This window comes from Neomonachus schauinslandi, chromosome 4 (assembly GCF_002201575.2).
Source record: "Neomonachus schauinslandi chromosome 4, ASM220157v2, whole genome shotgun sequence".
Lineage (NCBI taxonomy): Eukaryota > Metazoa > Chordata > Mammalia > Carnivora > Phocidae > Neomonachus > Neomonachus schauinslandi.
In genome coordinates, this window is record NC_058406.1 from 149,971,724 (window position 1) to 149,991,304 (window position 19,581).

The following is a 19,581-nucleotide window of genomic DNA, read 5'->3' on the forward strand; positions in this document are numbered from 1 at the left end:
TACAAAATTCAGGGCTCTTGAAAAACACTGGCTGGAAAAAGTATATAATGATTTAAAACAAGAACTAAAAAGAGATTTAAAAATAAGTTCTTACACATTGCCCAAGAAATTTACTATAGAGAGTGCATGTATTATTTGATGACTTCAAAAGATACATTTGCTGCTCCTATCTAGGTTCAAAGGTGTCACATCTTGTAGCAGTATAAATTAGCGACAGTATCAGGGATCTTTGCCCTCCTTTTTTTTTTTTTTTTTTTTTTTTTACAGTACATGACTTCTAGCTAGCTTCAAATTCCAAGGAGTTATTTGAATTTCAAATGAATATTATAACCACAAGGAACCCTTCTAGCATGCAAAATGTCTTGGAAGTTTTAGAACTTTATTATATGTGCTGAAGTGAAATTCAGTGTTCTTAAAAAATGAAGGAGAAAAGTTGAAAACCCATTTAATAGTTGATACACAATATCCATAGCCTTTAATCAGTTAAGAATTTTCTTTTCCTAATAAAGTCACTTGGCAATAATTTTGATCACTATTCCTCATGGGGAAAAACTGTATCATAATAAATTGTGCTATTTCCATGCTTTCAATTTATAATTGAATGCATTTGGCAGTAATCAGGAAAATAAAGATTCAGGAGAAGTTTGGGATTGAATGGATGATTATAAAATCTTCCATAATTATAACAGTAAATTGTAGAATAGAAATAACTTACTTCAGTTCTTTAAATCATTCACTGAGTAGTTTAAACACCACCAGGCTGAGTGTTTAGAAATCGGCAATGATTGCTCAGATATGACACCAAAAGTGCAGGCAACAAAAGAAAGAATAGATAAGCTGGATTTCATCAAGATTAAAATCTTTTGTTCAACAAAGGACACTATTAATGGAGTGAAAAGGCAATCTACACAATAGGAATAAATATTTGCAAATCATGTATCTCCTAAATATTGATATCCAGCATAAAGAACTCCTACAATTCAGTAACAAATTAACAACCCAATTAAAAATAGGCAAAGGACTTGTATAGACATTTCTCCAAAGAAGATATACAAATGGCCAATAGGCACATGAAAAGACTTTCAACAGCACTAATCACTCAGAATATGCAAACAGAAATCACAATGAGCTACCACCCATTCAAATGGCTACAATTAAAAAACAACAACAACAACAGAAAATAACAAGTGTTGGAAAGGATGTGGAGAAATTGGAACCCATGTGCATTGCTGAAAAGGATGTTAAATGGTATAGTTGCTGATCATACACCATATATGAGAATTAACTCAAATCAAAGACCCAGGTTAAGAGCTAAAACTATGAAATTCTCAGGAAAAAACATCGAAATAAACCTTCATCATCTTGGATTTGGCCATGGATTCTTATAGATAAGACATCAAAGGCATAAGCAACAAAAGAAAAAATAATTGGACCTTATCAAGATTAAAAACTTTTGTGTTTCAAAGGACACTATGAAGAAAGTGAAAAGACAACCCATAAAATGGGAGAAAATATTTGGAAATCATATATCTGATAAGGGACTTGTATCTAGAATATATATATAAATACCTTAGAACTCAATAACAAAAAGACAACCCAATTAAAATTGGGCAAAGGATCAGAACAGACATTTCTCCAAAGAAGACAAATGGCTAATAAACACATGAAAAGATGTTCAACATCATTAGTCATCAGGTAATGCAAAAAGAAAACACAGTGATATACCACTTCACACCATTTAAGATGGCTATAATCAAAAATAATAACAGGTATTACCAAGGATGTAGATAAATCAGAAGCCTCATACACTGCTGATGGAAATACAAAATGGTGCAACTACTTTGAAAAACAGTCTGGCAGTTCCTCAAAAATGTAAGTGTGGAATTTCCATTTGACTCAGCAATTCCACTCCTAGGTATATATCCAAGAGAAGTGAAAGCATATGTCTACACAAACATTTGTACACAAATGTCCATAGCAGTATTACTCATAATACAGCCAAAAGTGAAAATGACTCAAATGTCCACCAACTAATGCATAAATAAAATGTAGTGTATTCACACAATGGAATATCATTTACCTATAAAAAGGAATGAAGCACAGATACATGCTACGACCTGGATGAGTCTTGGAAAATTTATGCTATGTAAAAGAATCTAGTCACAGAAGACCACATGTTACATGATTCCTTATACATTAAAGGTCCCGAGTAGACAAATCTATAAATAGAGAAAGCAAATTGGTGGTTGCTTAGGCCAGGTAAGGATGCAGGGCTCAGGGATGACAGCCAAAGGGTGGAGGGTTTCTTTCTTTTTTTTTTTTTTTTAAAGATTTTATTTATTTATTTATTTGAGAGAGAGAATGAGATAGAGAGAGCATGAGAGGGGGGAGGGTCAGAGGGAGAAGCAGACTCCCTACCGAGCAGGGAGCCCGATGTGGGACTCGATCCCGGGACTCCAGGATCATGACCTGAGCCGAAGGCAGTCGCTCAACCGACTGAGCCACCCAGGCGCCCGGGTGGAGGGTTTCTTTTTGAGGTGATGAAAATGTTCTAAAGTTGATTGTGGTGATGGTCACACAACTCTGCGAATATACTAAAAACCAGTGAATTGTACACTTTAAAATGAGCGAGCTGTATGAGTTGTGAACTGCATTTCAATAAAGTTGTTCCAAACAATAATTTTTAATACACAAAGTATTTACACCTTTTTTTTTGGCCCAAAGAAATAAAATGCTACCAATGTAGCTCACTTTCTTACAGTCTCTTCTCCCAAAGAAACATTTTTCTCAAGTTGATATAGATCAATTTCTTTCCTAGATTTGCTTTTATCTTTGCTTACTGATTTTTTTCATCTTCTTCATTTAGACACTTAACTCATTAGCTTTTCCTCTTTCTTCCTATCTAATAATATATACAAGCACAGCTATACATATTCCTGTAAGTACACCCTCTGTTTTAACTCCATGCTTACTTTAGGCATTTAGTTCATTGGCATTTACTTCTAAATATTTCCTAATTATTTTATTATTTTTATCTGAGCCTTATTCAAAGGTCTGTTTTTTAATATTTCTAAATGAATTGGGGTGTTGGTTATTGCTTTGTTACCAATTTCTAATTTTATTGAGCTGTGGGCAGAAAATAGGCTGTGTGTAAATTAACATTTGCTTTTTGACCTACTACATGGTATAAACTGAAATTTATTTTGTGACTTAATAGTGAATGGTCAAGTTTTATAAGTATTCCATGTATGCTTGAAAAGAGAGTATTTAATTGTTGGGTTAATACATTCTATATAAATTTTGCTATCTATCCATCCATCCATCTACCCATGTCCATTAATTCATTGCTCAAATCTCTGCTACTCTTAATACCAATGTAGGTATATTAAAAGTATAACTATGAACATGGATTTATCCATTTTCCTTTTAAATATACTGAATTTTGCTTTAAAAGATGTAAAGTGCTATAGTGTTGGTATATATAAGTTCAGGATTGTTTTATCTTCTCAGTTAATTGTTCCTTTTATCATTATATATTGACTCTTTTAATCTCAATAATGTTTTCACTTTAATGTTTATTTTATCTGATATTACTATAATATAGCTGCTTTCTTTGGATATTTGCCACTTTCCACATCACTTACTTTCAATATTTCTGTGTCATTATATTTAGTCAGGCCTCTTATACATTGAAAATAACTGAACTAAAAAAACAAAACAAAACCTGAGACTTTCTGTTAAATGGGAAGTTTGGTCCATTTTATTTATTGTGATTATAAGTACATTTTCATTTGCTTCTACCATCTTTTTTTGTATTTGTAGTTATTTTGTTTTTTCTTTGCTTTCTAGTTCCTCCTTTCCTCTATCTTGTTGGATTGGTTAATCATTCTTTACTTTTCTCCTTCCCCTACTCATTTGGCTAGGAAGTTATATATCTTATTTATTTTCTTTTAGTAATTATTAAGTTTTAAAAACTTTTTATTTTGAAATACTTATTGACTCACAGTAGGCTGTAAAGAAATGTAAAGGTAGGTCCTGTGCGCTCTTCCCCCAACCTCCCCTCAAAGTTAACATCTTACACAACTATAATGAAACATCAAAGTCAAGAAATCAGCATTGGTAAAGCTCTTGTTCAAATTTTACCAGCTATGCTAGCTAGCACTTGTGTGTATGTGTATCTATGTGAGAACAAGATACTCATCTGTACCATCATCACAAGATTCCCTTGTGTTACCCCTTTATTGATACACCCATCTTCTTCCCCTCCCCATCTCTAACCTATAGCAACCACTAATCTGTTCTCCATCTCTAGAATTATATTAATTTACATATGCTACTTAAATGGAACCATGCCGTTTATATACTTTTGAAATTGGCATCAGCCTTGACGTTCATCCAAGTTGTTGGATCAATAGTCCATTCCTTTTAAATGCTGAGTAGTATTCCATGGTATGGATGTACCACAATTTATTTAACCACTCACCCACTGAATGACATTTTGAGTAGTTTCCAGTTTTTGGCTGTATGAATAAAGCTGCTATGAACACTGTGTACAAATTCTGTATGAAAGTAAGTTCATTGCTCTGGGATAAAGGCCAAAAGTGTTAACTGCTGGATCATGTGGAAAGTCTATTTTAAGTTTTGAAAAGAACTGCCAAAATATTTTCCAGAGTAACTGTCCCATTTTACATTCCCAACAGCAATATATGAGTGATAGTTTCTCTACTATTCTATTTATCTTGCATTCTTGATATAAATTCTAATGTTAATCAATATTCCCAACCTCCTGAACATTATAAAAATTTTGTTTTAACGACATTCTCTCCTCTCCTATGGTCTTAATGGTATATTAGCTCCACCTTGCTTTTATATCCTCACATTAGTCATTGTTATGATTGTTTCATACAATCAATACTTGCCTTATTTATCCATGTTTATTTCTTTGCTCATCACTGCTCTTTTGAAAAAAAACAGCTTTGAGATATAATTCACATACCATCACGTTCACCCTTTTAAAGTGTACAATTTAATAGCTTTTAGAATATTCAGAGTTATGCAACTATCACCACTATCTGATTTCAGAATATTTTCATCACCCCCCAAAACAAACTCTACACCCATTAGCACCCACTTCCCATTCCCTCCTCCCCTCAGTCCCTTGCAACCACCAAACTACTTTCTGTCTGTGTGGATTTGCCTATTGTGGGCATTTTATCTAAAATGACTCATAACAATATGTGACCTTTTGTGTCTGGTTTCTTTCACTTAGCATGTTGTTTTCAAGGCTTACTATGGTATAGCATGGATCAGCATGTATCAAGAATGTAGAATATATCATTCCTTTGTATGAAATATTCCATTGTAAGGATTTACCACATTTTATTTACGTATTCATCAGTTGATGGACATTTGGGTTGTTTCTACTTTTTGGATATTAACATTCTGGCATCTTAATTTTTTTTCTGGGTTCAGTGTCCTTCCCGAAGAAACCTTTAGTAGCTCTTTCAATGAAATCTTTGAGTTCCAGTTCTCTGTTATTCTGCAAATACCTTTATGTCATCTTTCCCCCTGAGTATAGAAATGCAGGCTGACAGTTACTTCATTCAGTGCTCTGATGATATTATTCTATTGTCACCTGGGGCTGCTTGTTGTTGAGAAGTAAGTTGTCAACCTAATTGTTGCTCCTTTGCAGATGGTCTGTCATTTTTCTCAGGATGCTCTTAAGATTTTCTTTGTCATTGGTTTTCAGCAGTTTCACTACAGTTTTTCGGTATGTGAATTAGTTTTTGCTTAGGACTCACGCTTCCTCAATTTGAGGATTCATGTCTTTCACCAATTTGGTTAAGTTCTCAACTATTATCTATTTGAATGTCCTCTCCCTTTTGTTCTATTCTCTCCACATAGAACTCCTGTTATCAGTAATGTTAGACTCTTAAATACTATCCTCCTTGTTTCCTGTTAATATCATATTTCCAACTCTTTATCTCTTAATACTGAATTCTGGACAATTTCCTCTGACAGAAGATCTGTTCTAGGTTAGCTTTTCTGACTTCTGTCCTCTGAATTGAGTCTTTACACACTTCTATGTCTATATATATTCTACAATACTGCGATGATTTTGTACAAGTTCATTTTTCCTCTAGACTATAAGCTCCTTGAGGGCAGAGCTGTGACTTACTTGTCAACTCATTTTTGTAACCCTAATGACTAGTATAGGACCTGGCAGAATGATGTTGTTTATTAAATGCTTTTTGAACTGATTATAAACTGTCTAGAAATAGCACATTTTGGCCTTTGGTCCTAGGAAGATCTCAAAGGGAGTATTTTGTAATCAACTGGAGTTTGAATATACTAAGCTCTCAGTTTTTGTGAGAACACAAACTTGTCCCAGAATTCAGATTTCAACAGTTAAGAGTTTCCACTAGTGTGCAATAAAAAGCTGCTTGCTGACATTTAAAATCTAGTTAATTCATATTATACAAAGAACAAGTAATATATAGGTATTAAAGCAGGTGTCAGAAACAGTTTCCTGATAAACTAAGTATATCTGATTCTTTATTTTTTCTGAAACTTTACCTAATTATTCAAGGTTAATTGCATACTCATTAAATTCATTTCACACATAATTATAAATAGTAGTAATAGAGTAAATCCTCATTAATGCCCCTAATTGAAGGGGAGGAATACTTCAAATTTGCAGTGTTTTTAAAAGAAGGTGGTTTAATTACCTTCAAGAACATACAGTAACTTGAAGTAACCAATATTAAATGCTGTTTCCAATTAGAGGCTCTGGTAAATGTGCTTTAATGACTACAAAATCCTCATCTGCAATCAAGAGTATCATTTGCATACAGTGAGCAGATCCTTATAAACCGCCATTTAAATTAAAGCTGTCTTGTTTACATCATTACTCAGAGTGTTCTCTGTTTTCTAGCATTTTAGAATTAGTGGGAGTTTAGATCTCCTCTCCTTCCCCCACCCCCTTTCTCCCCTTGTTGGTTTGGAGACTGCTCAGGAAAGAGAACAGAGGGGCTTGTACAAAGTCACATAGCTAGAATCAGGCAAATTTTGGCCCCAAGCCACCCAGCTCATGTCTGAACCACCATGTCTTCGCCGACTGCAATCAGTAACCTTCTGGCTAGTCATTGTCAATTTACTACAATTTTAAAATTGCAAAATCTGTTTCTTTTTCTCAGCACGAGTCAAATAAAGCAAAGATAATAATCGAAAGGAAAGGTTGCTCCACCGCTCAATAATGCAGTTAGAAGTACAGGCCGGACACACAGAAAGATGCCCTTAATTTGTTCAGTGCTCTCTCTTGTCACCACTGTAGCTTAATTCCTGACTTTTCCAGGATGTCTTGGCAAACAGATGGTGGGAGCCACAGCAAACAATTTATCTGGAATGAGATTCAAAATATCAGCACTGACAAGTATCAAGGATGTTTTTGTTTTATTTGGAATAACAATCTTCTATCCTACCTTTTGTGCCAAGAGTGTTCTTTAGATATTTTGCATAAAGTTATTGACCTATAATCCATGGGTGGGGTGGGGGTGGTTTGGCCAGATGGAGGTGGGATATAACACGGGTGTGTGGAGTTGGTCATAGTATGTCCTGGTTCTGACTTTGAACTCAAACATATTCCTGGCTCTGCCTTCAAAACATAAATTCAGAATCAGACCCCAGTGGAGCTAGTGTGTGGTTCCAAAGAACCATAGATTCAGAGCTAGTTTTGAATGCTATAATAGTCATATTCACCTTGCAACTGGAATAATGCTATGTCTCCTATTCCAGGCAGTAAAATATGCCTGAACACGCAAGTGACAGATTTAGTTTTTAGTGCTGGAAATACCACAGCTTGGGTGATTTAGGTCAACTAGTCCCTGTGGGAATGACCGTAAGAGCCTCAATCTGCAAGGGGATGAAATGTCTGAGAAATGGGTGTTCAGTTCACCCCATGTCACAGGAAACTCTTAGGAATGAGCTTATTGTTTTGCATTTGCACCTTGTAAACTGGTAGACAATTACCTCCCCTCCAGAACAATTAGAAAAGGACAGGAGGACATCCAAATTCTCAGTAATACTTCGTAATATTTAAGTATTAGGAGTGAAGGCTCATAGTGTATACAACTTACTTTGAAATGGCATATTACAATATAAAGTAAAAAAAAAAAAAAAATACAGAGAGAGAGAACAAACAAATGTTTCACAATGTTCACAACTGGTGAATCTCCAGGTGAAGGACATGTGGTATTCATTGTTCTACTCTTCCTCACTTTATATAAGTTGGAAAATTTTCAAACTAAGAAGTTAAAAAAACCACTGCTTTACAGACTCAATGAAGTTAAAGGGAATATGGATTCACTTAAAAAGAGTTAAAAGAGGAGATGACAAGAAAAGCAAGAAATATAAAGCAAGCTGGTTGAACCAAGGAAAGATATTAAGGGGGAAAATAAAACGACTGCACAACTTAAAACCACGTGCAGACACTGCTTAGGAGAAACACACAAAGTGGAGGAAAAGGACACGAAATGCAAGGGGTCAGAGAGAAAAAAGGTAAGTATGGCAGAGACGTCTCAAGGATGGTCACAGCAGATGCTATTCATTCAGTCATGCATCCATTTGGTATTTATTCCGCAACTGCCAAATATTAGGTTCTATGTCAGGAACTGAGGATGCAAAGTTCCCTTGAGGAGCTCAGAAGAAGTAGAAAAAGCAACTGATAACAGACTAAGGCCACCTGCTAAATCTGTAATAGAGGTAGATGCTTTACAGAACCCATGGGAACAGAAGGGACAGAGAGTGCGAATCGACCTAGCTTGGAGAGTATATTAGCTACAGGAGTGGCTGCGATGACAAATTACCACAAACTTGGTGGCTTAAAACAACAGGAATGTATTCTTTCACAGTTCGGCAGGCGAGAAACCCAGAATCAATTTCACTGGGCTGAAATCAAGATGGCAGAGCTACATTCCCTCTGAAGGCTCTAGAGAAGAATTCATTTCTTGCCTTTCCCATTTTCTGGTGGCTGCGGGCATATCGTTGGTTTATGGTTCTATCACTCTAATCTCTATCTCTATGGCCACATCACCGTCTCTTTTTTGTATGAAATCTCCCTGTGCCTCCCTCTTATATTAAGGTGGCATTTGGGGTCCATCCAAATAATCAAGGATAGTCTTCCTATCTCAAGAACTTTAACTTAATCATATCTGCAGTCAACAGGATACCTGAAGGGCCTTCAAGCAGAAGATGCCAGGAGAGCTGGACTGGAGAAGCAGGCAGGAGCCGCTATCTGCCATGAATCTGTAGGTGGCACAAAAGACTCTAAACTAGAGGACAGATGCAGATTTGACTTTGAAGAAGACTCATCCTGGCTGTAGTGTGGAGGATGGACTGGCAAGGAGCAAGACCAGAGAACAGGAGAACCATTTAGGAGATGACTTCAGGAGTTTGGAGAAGAAGTAGGGACAATGGGAGAGTTAATTACAACTGGGCCATGAAGAAACAATATTCATATTCATCGTGGTAAACAGTGGAGACAACGTGAAACATGTAATGCTTTTTGGATTACTGAATGGGTTGGACTATTCTTACCACTAATTTCCTTTGCCCTTGCAGATTTGTCTGCAATACTAACCCAAACTGAGTTAAAACCATAATATCATATGTGGAAAAAAGAATAATGTTCAGGCATGACAGATTTTTAATTTGTTATCTCGGTTGTTGTATGCTATAAGGTTATTACCTTTCCACCCTGAGAAAATCTCATGACCCTGGATCCAAATCTGGTGATTTAAAGCCAACAGACTAGATCTGGGTTACATAACACAGTATATCATTGCTATTCTTACAAGCGGTTCCATGCCAATTTGTAATCAACCTTAAAACCTAGGCAGAAAAAGCCGAACATATTGCCTTCCCATACAATTAAGAACTATTACATTTTGTCTTTTACTTGGGAACACATTGACTTACCTAATTGTACATTCATTATTTTTATAAACCAAACTCCATTAAGGATAAACCTTACTAAGCTTACCAAGAAGCCACCATGTTTTTTTGCCTTTGAGAAATCTAAGTTTCAGTAGAAAAAAAGTTTATGGGAAAAGTAACATATTTAACAACACATCCTTTGGGGGCTTTTAACACTTTGTGAAAAGGAGAGCAACAATTGTCAAGAAAGATGAGATACTGGTCCAGGAAGTCTTCAAACTTGGTTCTATTATAAAACAAATCAACCCCATAGAAGGTTGTGAAGGGAATCTTTGAAACAAGGGCAGACATGCTGAACACAAAGAATGCTATTGTTTCCATCCAGACAGATCTAAGGTCCATAACTTTCAAATTTTGCAAGATCATATTCATAATAATTTAAAAACTCTGTAATCCCTTGTTTTCAAAGAAGCAGGATTTCAGTCTGCCTTTTGCAGGGCCAGCCCAGGCTTTGGAAGAGGCTTCCTCTCCTAAAGCTGGGAACCTGAGAGCTCTTGTAGCTATAAGTCCTTCCCTCACACCTGCCTGGGTTTCTGGGGGTATCTGTCCTTCTGAAGAGCAATGCCTGCCTTGAACTCTGTGTTTGGTTGGCTCCATCCCCCTGGAGATTAAACTCTATCGCGTATGTCAGGCATCAGCCACTGGGTGAGTTTCTGCCTGAGTATGAGGGAGGGATAATGACATTGCTGCTCTCTGACAGACTTCTGCCAGAGAATCTTGCCACCCACCAGACCAGATCTTTCTGACAGCAAAGCAGGAATCAAGTTCAAGTGTTCTACACCTCTTAGGCATTGTGACTTGCACTCTTCATTGCCTCCAAAGGGCCACTCCTCATAGCCCAAATAATTTCCCCTATCCCCAAGCTCCTCCTTCCTGGCCAATGATGGTGACTCTGATTTAGGTCTGCAAATGTAGTTCAAAAGATTAATACAACACTTTACATGTAGCTCACGATTATTCTCAACTTTATGGCTGCAGCAGGTGCTTATAGCATGAGGTCTGCTTGTACCCTGCCCACAAAGGACCACTCATTTCTCCACTGCTGTGACTCAGACAGCCACATCCAAAGGTATATTATAGTTTCCCCTTCTGCTTTGGTGCTCTTATTTGCCATTACATACCTGTACTCTGTTAGTCTGGAAGCTTAATGTAAATAGTCTATTAGATAATATAGGCAAGGGTAGCTTCACAGCAGTCCTTCAAACGTGGTTTATCAAGTAATTATAAAACATTCTCTCTCCCTCCCTGTCCCTCTCTCTCTCTTTCTCTCTCTCTCTCTCTCACACACACACATACAATATGTATATCACATATATATAGCTACATTTTGAGGACACAATCCACGTTTTCTGATTTCTTTGATATCACTGTCTAACACTGCTCTGTTAAGAAGGGCTCTCTGCTTGTGATTTTTATTGTATAGAATGTTGATGGCATTTTAGGCCCTCATTTGTTGCTTTGCTGACCAAACTTAATATGGGCTGTGACAACAGGGAAGACAGTGCAGCTATGTCCCTAACATCCCTGGAACAATCAGAGATTTGCAAATCCAGAGGCTGAAGGAAACATAAAGGACCCCCCACCCCGAATTCACAGGATTCACCTCAAACTTGAATGAGATATTGGAAATGCTAAAATGGCTTCTAGGATTCCATATAGTATTGCACTCATACACCATACCTTTTCCACCTAAATCCACTAAACTTTTAGGAGTTTCCAACTTACTGAAGAGGTGATTGTTGATGGTAAAGAAATTTCTAAGCAGGTAGAGATAAGAAAGAGACTAAGCAAGGGATACTACCTTTGCCAGATGATTCCCTTTGACTTTGCCATCAGTAGGAAAGACAGGGGCTCTTTGTAGACTTTTGGGGGGGGGGTGATGTCTGAGGGGCTAAGTTTAGAATTTAGAAATAAATCACCACTTACTTGGCATAAGGGTAATAAAAATATTTCAGAAGTTGATCCTATAACCTGAGCTTTTAAGGAGATTATCCTGTTCAGGTCTCACCCACAAAGGCAGGCAGGCTAAATAGGGGGCAACTTTTTAGGGCTGCTCATGTGAAGCAGGATACAGAAAAGGAAGGCCCTAAATGAGCTGAGAAGGGTGTTAGTTTGAGAGTTGCCCAAGTCGACAATAATCCATAGGAGGACATTGTTGTTAGGGCCACACAGTATCCCCTTCTCTTGGTTACAGGACCTCTCTTTCAGCTAGCCCTTCCTAAAAGTGCCCATGTTCTTTGGGGATGCCAAGTCCAGTAACTCTGCCCTTGGTGACTGGTATGGGAAAGTCCACGAACCTAACCTCATCCAGTCAGGCTGAAGCCCATTTATTTTCATTGGTTGAGAGAGTCAAACTTCTTCTCCCGGAAGTGGAAGGAAGAATGTAGGCTAGTGAGGTGAGTCTGCTAAAAGTGGAACCAACAAACTCTAAGGAAGAGGACAGTGAGATCTGAGCCTTCGCCATGTTGTTAGAGCCCCGGGATCAAGCCTTAGTTGAACCCAGAGTTCTCTTGGACTTTCACGTTAAGCTGATTATTTAAGCCAGTTAGTGTCAGGTTTTCTGTGACTTGCCACCTAATGCCTCTTTTATTTTTTAAAAAGATTTTATTTATTTATTTGACAGAGAGAGGGAGAGCACAAGCAGGGGGAGTGGCAGGCAGACAGAGAGGGAGAAGCAGGCTCCCGGAAGGGAGCCCGACGTGGGGCTTGATCCCAGGACCCCGGGATCAGGACATGAGCCAAAGGCAGACGCTTAACCGACTGAGCCACCCAGTTGCCTGCAAACTAATGCCTCTTAATTACAAAGCATTCTTGGTTAGGGAAACCAAGTTAAGCTAGAAGAGAGACAGATTCCTACAGCAAACTTAGTTTGGCCAGTGATCCAAATTACTCCAAGAAGAAACCAACTGGAGAGGTACAAAGAAGGAGGCGTGGGGGATTTCAGAAACTTGTGCTGAGGCTGCAGGCAGGCAGCAGGACAATCCTTGGAGGCAGACCTTGGGAGGACCTGTCAAGGCCAGGGTCTCTGAAGGAGTCCGGCCAGGCCAAACACAATCTTTGGTGAGGTGTGGCGCTCGGGACTAAGTGTATGTTAGCTTGTATTTACAAAAGGGGACAGTCCACACCTCCAACGTGTGCCAAAGATGACAGGAGGCCATCTGAAGAATGACCAAGGGCAGGGCAAGTGACAAGAGAAAGCACATGCTAAGAACCATGTGAGGGGAAGTGGAGTGTTATCTGCCAGCCGCCAGGCAATCAGGGCATTCCGGTAAACCAGGACGGACTGGGGGCAGGGGGGCGGGGGGGGGGGAGGGCGGGCGGTGAGCTCTGACTTTATGGAAAATGTAAGTTTATCTGGAACACAGTGGAAGATGAGTTATAAAAAGGTGTAAACTGAATAGAGTAATACTGGACCTTTAGGAAAAAACAAACAGGCAAACCCAAGCTAACATAAATGCCCCCATGGAAATCTCAACATTAACGGTGCCTGAGCCCTTCCCAGGCTGGGAGTGCTTGTCTTGCTGGTTGAACTACAATCAGAGTCTGGTAACAGGATCACACTACTGCCACCTAACCCCTCTATCACTGTTCCCAGTTCCGCACACCCATCCCCCCGGCCCAGGAGTTGGCAAGTGGCAGAAGACGTAGGAGGAATCCTTCCCTTAGCACTAACAAGTGTTCCAATGAGGAAGGTACTGCAATTAGGAAGTGCTCTGGAATGTGAATATGTTTGCAGAGTGATGGGGAGCCAAACATCAAAGGGAGTGAGGAAGGCGCTAGATACAGAGAAATCAGCAGTTTTAGATTAAAAAAGGAAAGGTTAACATCAAACATCTGACACGATTTCTCTTATTTCCATTTGCAATGAGCTAAGTCCAATAATTATGAATTATTAGAAATATTATTTTATGACATTTCCTATAAAATAGGTTGACTGTAATACTACTGGTAATAATAGCTAGTATTTATTCGAGTACTTTCTATGTGTCTGGCACTTTGCTAATTTTCAGACATACATCACCTTATCCTATTCCTACATCAACCCTGCAAGGTATGTATTATTATTATTACCATTTCAATAGAGAAAGCCAATATTTGGAGAAATTAAGAGACTTGCCAACATCTCTGGTAAAAAGACTCAGCTTTTAAAAATGCACTATACAAAAACAAAAAGGATAGCTTAGGGGAACATCATCCTTTCCACGGTAAGCTCTCAAATGCCAACTTGAACAGTCATCATCATTTTTAAAAAGGAATTATTTAAGTAATTCTCAATCGCTTGTTTAAGCAAACAAAGTGAATATGGCATACCACTTCCCACAAGGTGAATATGGTATATACCATTATCCACCTGGGTAAAACATGCAAGTTGAACAGTTATTGCAATGCCAATAATATTTTTAAAACTTAAAAAAATTATAGAATATAATAGATACAGACAACTTCAAAGAGAATGATACAGATGAATAAATTACTAAAATGAATTATTAGAAGGCAAACACCCTTATAACACAATCCAGATCAAGACGCCGAAAGAAATGGGGCGCCCACCCAAAGCCCTCCCTTTGCCCCATCTCATCACACCAGCCCCCCTCCCACAAGGAACCACTGGCCTGACTTTATTGTAATAATTTTCTTGCCTTTCCTTGTAGTTTCATCACCCAAGTGCACATCCTTCAACACTATAGTTGAAGGTTTTTTTTTTTTTTTCCAGATAGGTTTTTTAGGTCTCTTAATTTACAACTTCTCCATCCTCTCCCTTTTCTTTCTTGTAAAAATGATTTTTGAAGAAATGGAGCCATTTCAACCTGTCAAATGGCAATGTTAGCCTGAATTTGCTGATTGCATCAATACAAATATTATAACTATGTAGTATAAATCAAGCCATAAGGAGGAGATCAGGTAGAATGAAATGCAAACATCTTGTCTGCCAAACTCACAGGAGCATTAAGACTTTTTTCCTCTAACAAAAACCATGGGATGATGATGATGATGATGGTGATGATGATGATTTATTTTGTTTTCACAAAAGCTTTGATAAAGTTGCCTTGAGGTAATCTGTTTCTTCCTCTTGCTGACTCATACATATATCTTGTAGAAAATCTGGTAACAGGAAAATGCCATGTTGGATATAAAAGGGATGCAAAAAAAATCAATAAGCATAAATAAAACAAAAAAAAAGGATTTTTTTCTTGGGAACGAAAAGGAAAGGACCAGCAATCTCTACCCAGCACTTCGGTTATTTGGGAATTTTGGCACTTTTCTTTCTTTAAGAGACAGACAGATGCAGCTACCAACAGAAAAGAAATAGACGGTATCAAAGCAAAAATCAATAAAAGGGTGATATAAAACTCAAAGCAATTTTTCTTTAGTGCAATGAAATAAGCCATATTCATTCCCCTCCTCACGTTGCCTCTCACTACCACTTCTTTTCAAGCCATAGTTTCTAAGCAATGGCCTTCAGGCAAGGAAAAAGGATAGCTGTGTAGTTAAACCTACTTGCTGTAAGATCTTGGGGCAAGTTATTTAGAGGTTTCCTTACATGAACAGTGAAGCTAATATGTACCTTACGAGGTTGTTGTTGGGGCCTCCATTGAGATAGTAGCTATAAAGTGTCACATAGTAAATGCATAACAAATGTCAGTCTCTTGGCTTTGCCTCTTCCTGGCCAAGTTCTATCAATTTTCCTTTAAATATGTTGACTTTAAACATTCAAGCCATTGAAAATCAAAAATTCAAATAAAGGACATAAAAAATTCTGAATTTTCATTTCACCCTATGCAGAATAAACCTTTTTGACAATGTCCTTGTGAATTTAGATACTTAGCAATATGCTTAAACTTTAAGAACCAGGGACAAAACCCCTCCTTTACACTACTTCCCACGTTCATCCTTTCCTGTCGATTCCCTCCATAACCTTGCTGGTTTGGCACTATTTCATCAATCAGATAGCAAAAGGGAGACTGAAGATCTTTTATTCCAACCCTCATTTTCCTGGAGAGGAAACTGAAGCCTAAGGACACTCTAGTTCACAGCAGAGACTAGACTACAGCCTCTAACACTGGTTGCAAATTAAGTGCCTACAGGGGCCAGTATGTAAAAGAGATGAGAGTAAAGGGAGGGGCTTAGGTGGGGAGCACAGCTGTCATAAACTGTGAACTTCTGCTCACAGTTACCACGTGGGAGAAAAGGCCAAGTGCTGCTAGAACTCCGAACATTTAAAGAGATCACCGAAACTTGAAACTTTATATATAATCTACTTGCTTTTAAATGCTGGCAATGTATTAAACATTTTTTTAAGCCTCTTTGCAGGTCAAACAAGACACATCTGTGGGCTGGATTTAGCCAATTTGAGGCCTCTGCATCAACACTGTTAACCCTAAGTTAAATTTCTTTAATTTGCTTTGATTCTCATATTCCTTGCTAAAACAGCAACAACAATAACCACAACAACAAACAAAAAAACAACCTTCAAGGGCTCCCCATTGCCAACAAGATAAAGTTCAAACTTCTTAACCAGTCCTTCCAGGCAATCCATAACTATATTTAAGACCCCAAATTATATTTGCACCTTACAGTCTCTGTCCTCCCCTGCAACCAGAATGGCCACCGATTACTACATCAGGTATAAAAATAGTCAGAAAGTCACCTGCCCAGGCCATGGGCTGTCCTTGGTCCCTAGACTTTCCCTCTCTTGGAATCCCTTCCACCTGTGCACTCCCATCAGTGAAACTCTGTCCATCCGTAAGTGCCCAGCTGAAATACCACCTTTTCACAAAACATCCCTGATGGCTCCTGCACAAAGCCACCTTGCTCCGAATTTCCACAGGACTTTATATCACTCACATGACACTTAAAACATACTGCCTTGTTTTGGAGTATAGCTCATTTCCCCTAGCACCTAATAACACTCCTGGAGGGAAGGGTGAATAGGTTCACGTGTTTTGTACAAAGTAGGGGGCTCAATAATTGTCTCAGAAATATTACCCTTTTATACTGAAAACTTGTGGATCAAACATTAAGAAAACACGTTTACCGAACTCCACCACATCTGTACTTTCAGAGGCAGACTCTTGAGTGACAAAAAGGAGCAAAGACCTCACTTCTCTGGCTTCCCAAAACATTTTCCCCACTGAACTACTACTTTCTACCCGCTTTAGGATTTCCTCCTCTAGAAGTACTCACATTTTTGCCTTGGAAAACATTGCTTCTAAGAGACCACTGTTAAATATTCATCTGTTATGTGAAAGTGTTGGTCTTTCTCTAGGAATAAGGTTAATTTATCAGTCTGATGATTATCACTTGGAAAGATGCAGAGAGCTGGGCTACTGTCATCAAATAGTTCAGTTGTGATAAAACTGATTAAACCATGACTACTCAGCAACCAAGGCTAATTTTGAGTGTGAGAGTCCTAAACTGAGATCTCACATTTTTGTTTTTCAGGAGCCACTCCCATTTTCAGTCATCTACATTTGGCTGTGTCAAGAAAGAAAAGAAAAAAAAAAAAAATTAGACTCCATTTTATTTTTGTTGGCCTGGCCCGCACTAGAGGCACTCAATAAAATGTTTGCTGAATTAATTTCAAAAAATCAATTTTCACACTCTTCTAAGTCTTATAAGATGGCCTAAATTTGTACAATATTGGGAAAAGTTGATACAACCTTACCTCAAACTAGGTATAGTTTGGATGTCAGTTGAGTAATTTCAATTAGCATATCCTGGATACACCCTTTTAAATCTGTACAAATATATACTGTCAAAGGCAAGTTAGGCCTTGCAAACATCAAGTTAGGTCCCCATATTTATGTCACGTGGTAATCTGTTTTGCTGTTAGAGAGCCAAGACAATCTTGAATTCCAGGAAATATCAAGGAAAACTGACTACAGGAGTTTCAACTCTGAGAACTATGTTTTTTCCTGTTTTGGATGATGCCATTGTAGGTCACAACTAGTAACCCTCTAATTTCTTTACCAAAAGAAAAAAGTTCATTCTTAAACCTTTACTGGGAGTACCTCTCTAGCAGAAGCACATTATAGCATGTTTATAATATATACTAGCATAAGCATAATTTAAGAGATAGACTCAAAGATCTTTCCATAAAAAAGCATTTTTTTTCTTTGTAACTGCTGTGAAGGAAGAACTGGAAGAGTTAAAAAACAGTGACCAAGAGGCTCTGAGTCCCCTCATTTTTCCTATTTTAGTACGTTTTGTGGTGAGACAGACTTCAAGCAATACCCTCTCCTTTGTTGAAAACGAATAAGGTGAACATGCTTATCCTGTCTTTATATAAATATTCTGTGTTAAATATCTGAAAACAAAATTTTAATATTTTATAAATTAACATTCAAAACACTTTTCAAGTGTTCTTAGAGGAATTCTAGACCTTTGATTATTGGTTAAAGAACGATGTAGCCAACAGTAACAAATACTTTGATTATATTGTTGCAAACTAAGAAGGCCCACGAATTCGTTAAAGAACAAGAAAAAAGTAACACACTTATGAACCCAGGAGGAAGCCCGGGATCCACTACGTCAAGATCTCTTGCTCCCACTTGAAAGAATATAAATGCGCCCAGAGGAAGGGCTTGCCAGGGCTGTTTTTCTATCTTAAACCAAGACAAAAAATAAATGGGCACCTCCACTCCCCTTTGATCTTCTTCAATGTATATTTCCAGCACAAACTGCCATTGTTTAGGCTGACGATGTTCCCGCAGAGGACCGGTGAGACAGAAGGAGAGAGTCATGCAATCGCAACCCAAGAATATGGGTGTTCTTCGCACGGAAATGGAAGCGCCGTGCTGAGCCAGCGGGGACACACGCGCGCGCAGAGCATCTGCGCGGAGGGGACATTTGGAAGCCCTTAATGAGTTCCCTGCTTCTGAGAATGGGGTGTCATTTATTTTTCACTGTAAAATGATCGGGATGGAGGGGAACTGAATATGGGTGGAGGGCAGTCACCCCACACTCCTAGAATCCTTCCGGGAGCGGGCGGATTCAGGCTGGAGAGGCGGGAATGTTCGGGACCAAGAGCCCCGGAATGACCCCGCAGAGGTCGGAGCCGCAGACCTAAGCGCCCCACTCCCAGGGACTGATAAGGCGGAGAGTGAGGCCGGGGGAGGGGGGGCCCCCGCGCTCTCCCACAGGAGGGGTACTTCAGTGAACGTGTGGAAACATCACGTCAGCTCTTCCCGGCGTCTGAGAGCTGGCAGGCGCGCGGCCGAGGAGCAGGAGGCGCCGCGGCCCCGCCCGTGTCCCCACCGGGCGACTGGGGCGGCCGGCCCCTTACCTGGTTCCTGCGGTACCACGCGCCCGACAGGGAGCCGTTGCTGGCGCCCAGCGCCCAGTACGTGAAGTTCCGGGACAGCTCGTCCACCGCAGCCGAGGCGGCTGCCATTGGGGCTCGTTCCCGGCGCTCGGGCTCGGGCTCGGCCTCCGGCTGCCTCCCGGCCCCGCAGCTCCGCCAGGCGCCGCGGAGGAGGCGCGCCCTGCCGAGGCCGCGCCCGGGCCGCGCCGAGGCCACTTCCTGCTCGGCGCCCGGGATGGCGGGCGCGCCGCGGGCACCTGGCTCCCGCCCCCGCGCGGCGGCAG

General features: G+C 39.3%; 1 protein-coding gene across 3 annotated transcripts in view; it reads right to left on the reverse strand.

Moving 5' to 3' along the window:
• The window catches only part of NIPAL2 (NIPA like domain containing 2), a 75,007-nt gene extending 55,441 nt beyond the window's left edge, over positions 1-19,566 (reverse strand). For 2 of the 3 annotated variants that reach the window (XM_044914655.1, XM_021688689.2), the window contains exon 1: positions 19,280-19,566. In XM_044914655.1, coding sequence (XP_044770590.1) covers positions 19,280-19,387 — 108 coding nt within the window. In that variant the 5' untranslated portion in view covers positions 19,388-19,566. Of the gene's footprint in view, positions 1-14,933; positions 15,082-19,279 lie in introns of those variants that run through there. The other variant, XM_021688690.2, reaches the window with a different exon arrangement.
• Between the last annotated feature and the right edge of the window lie 15 nt (positions 19,567-19,581).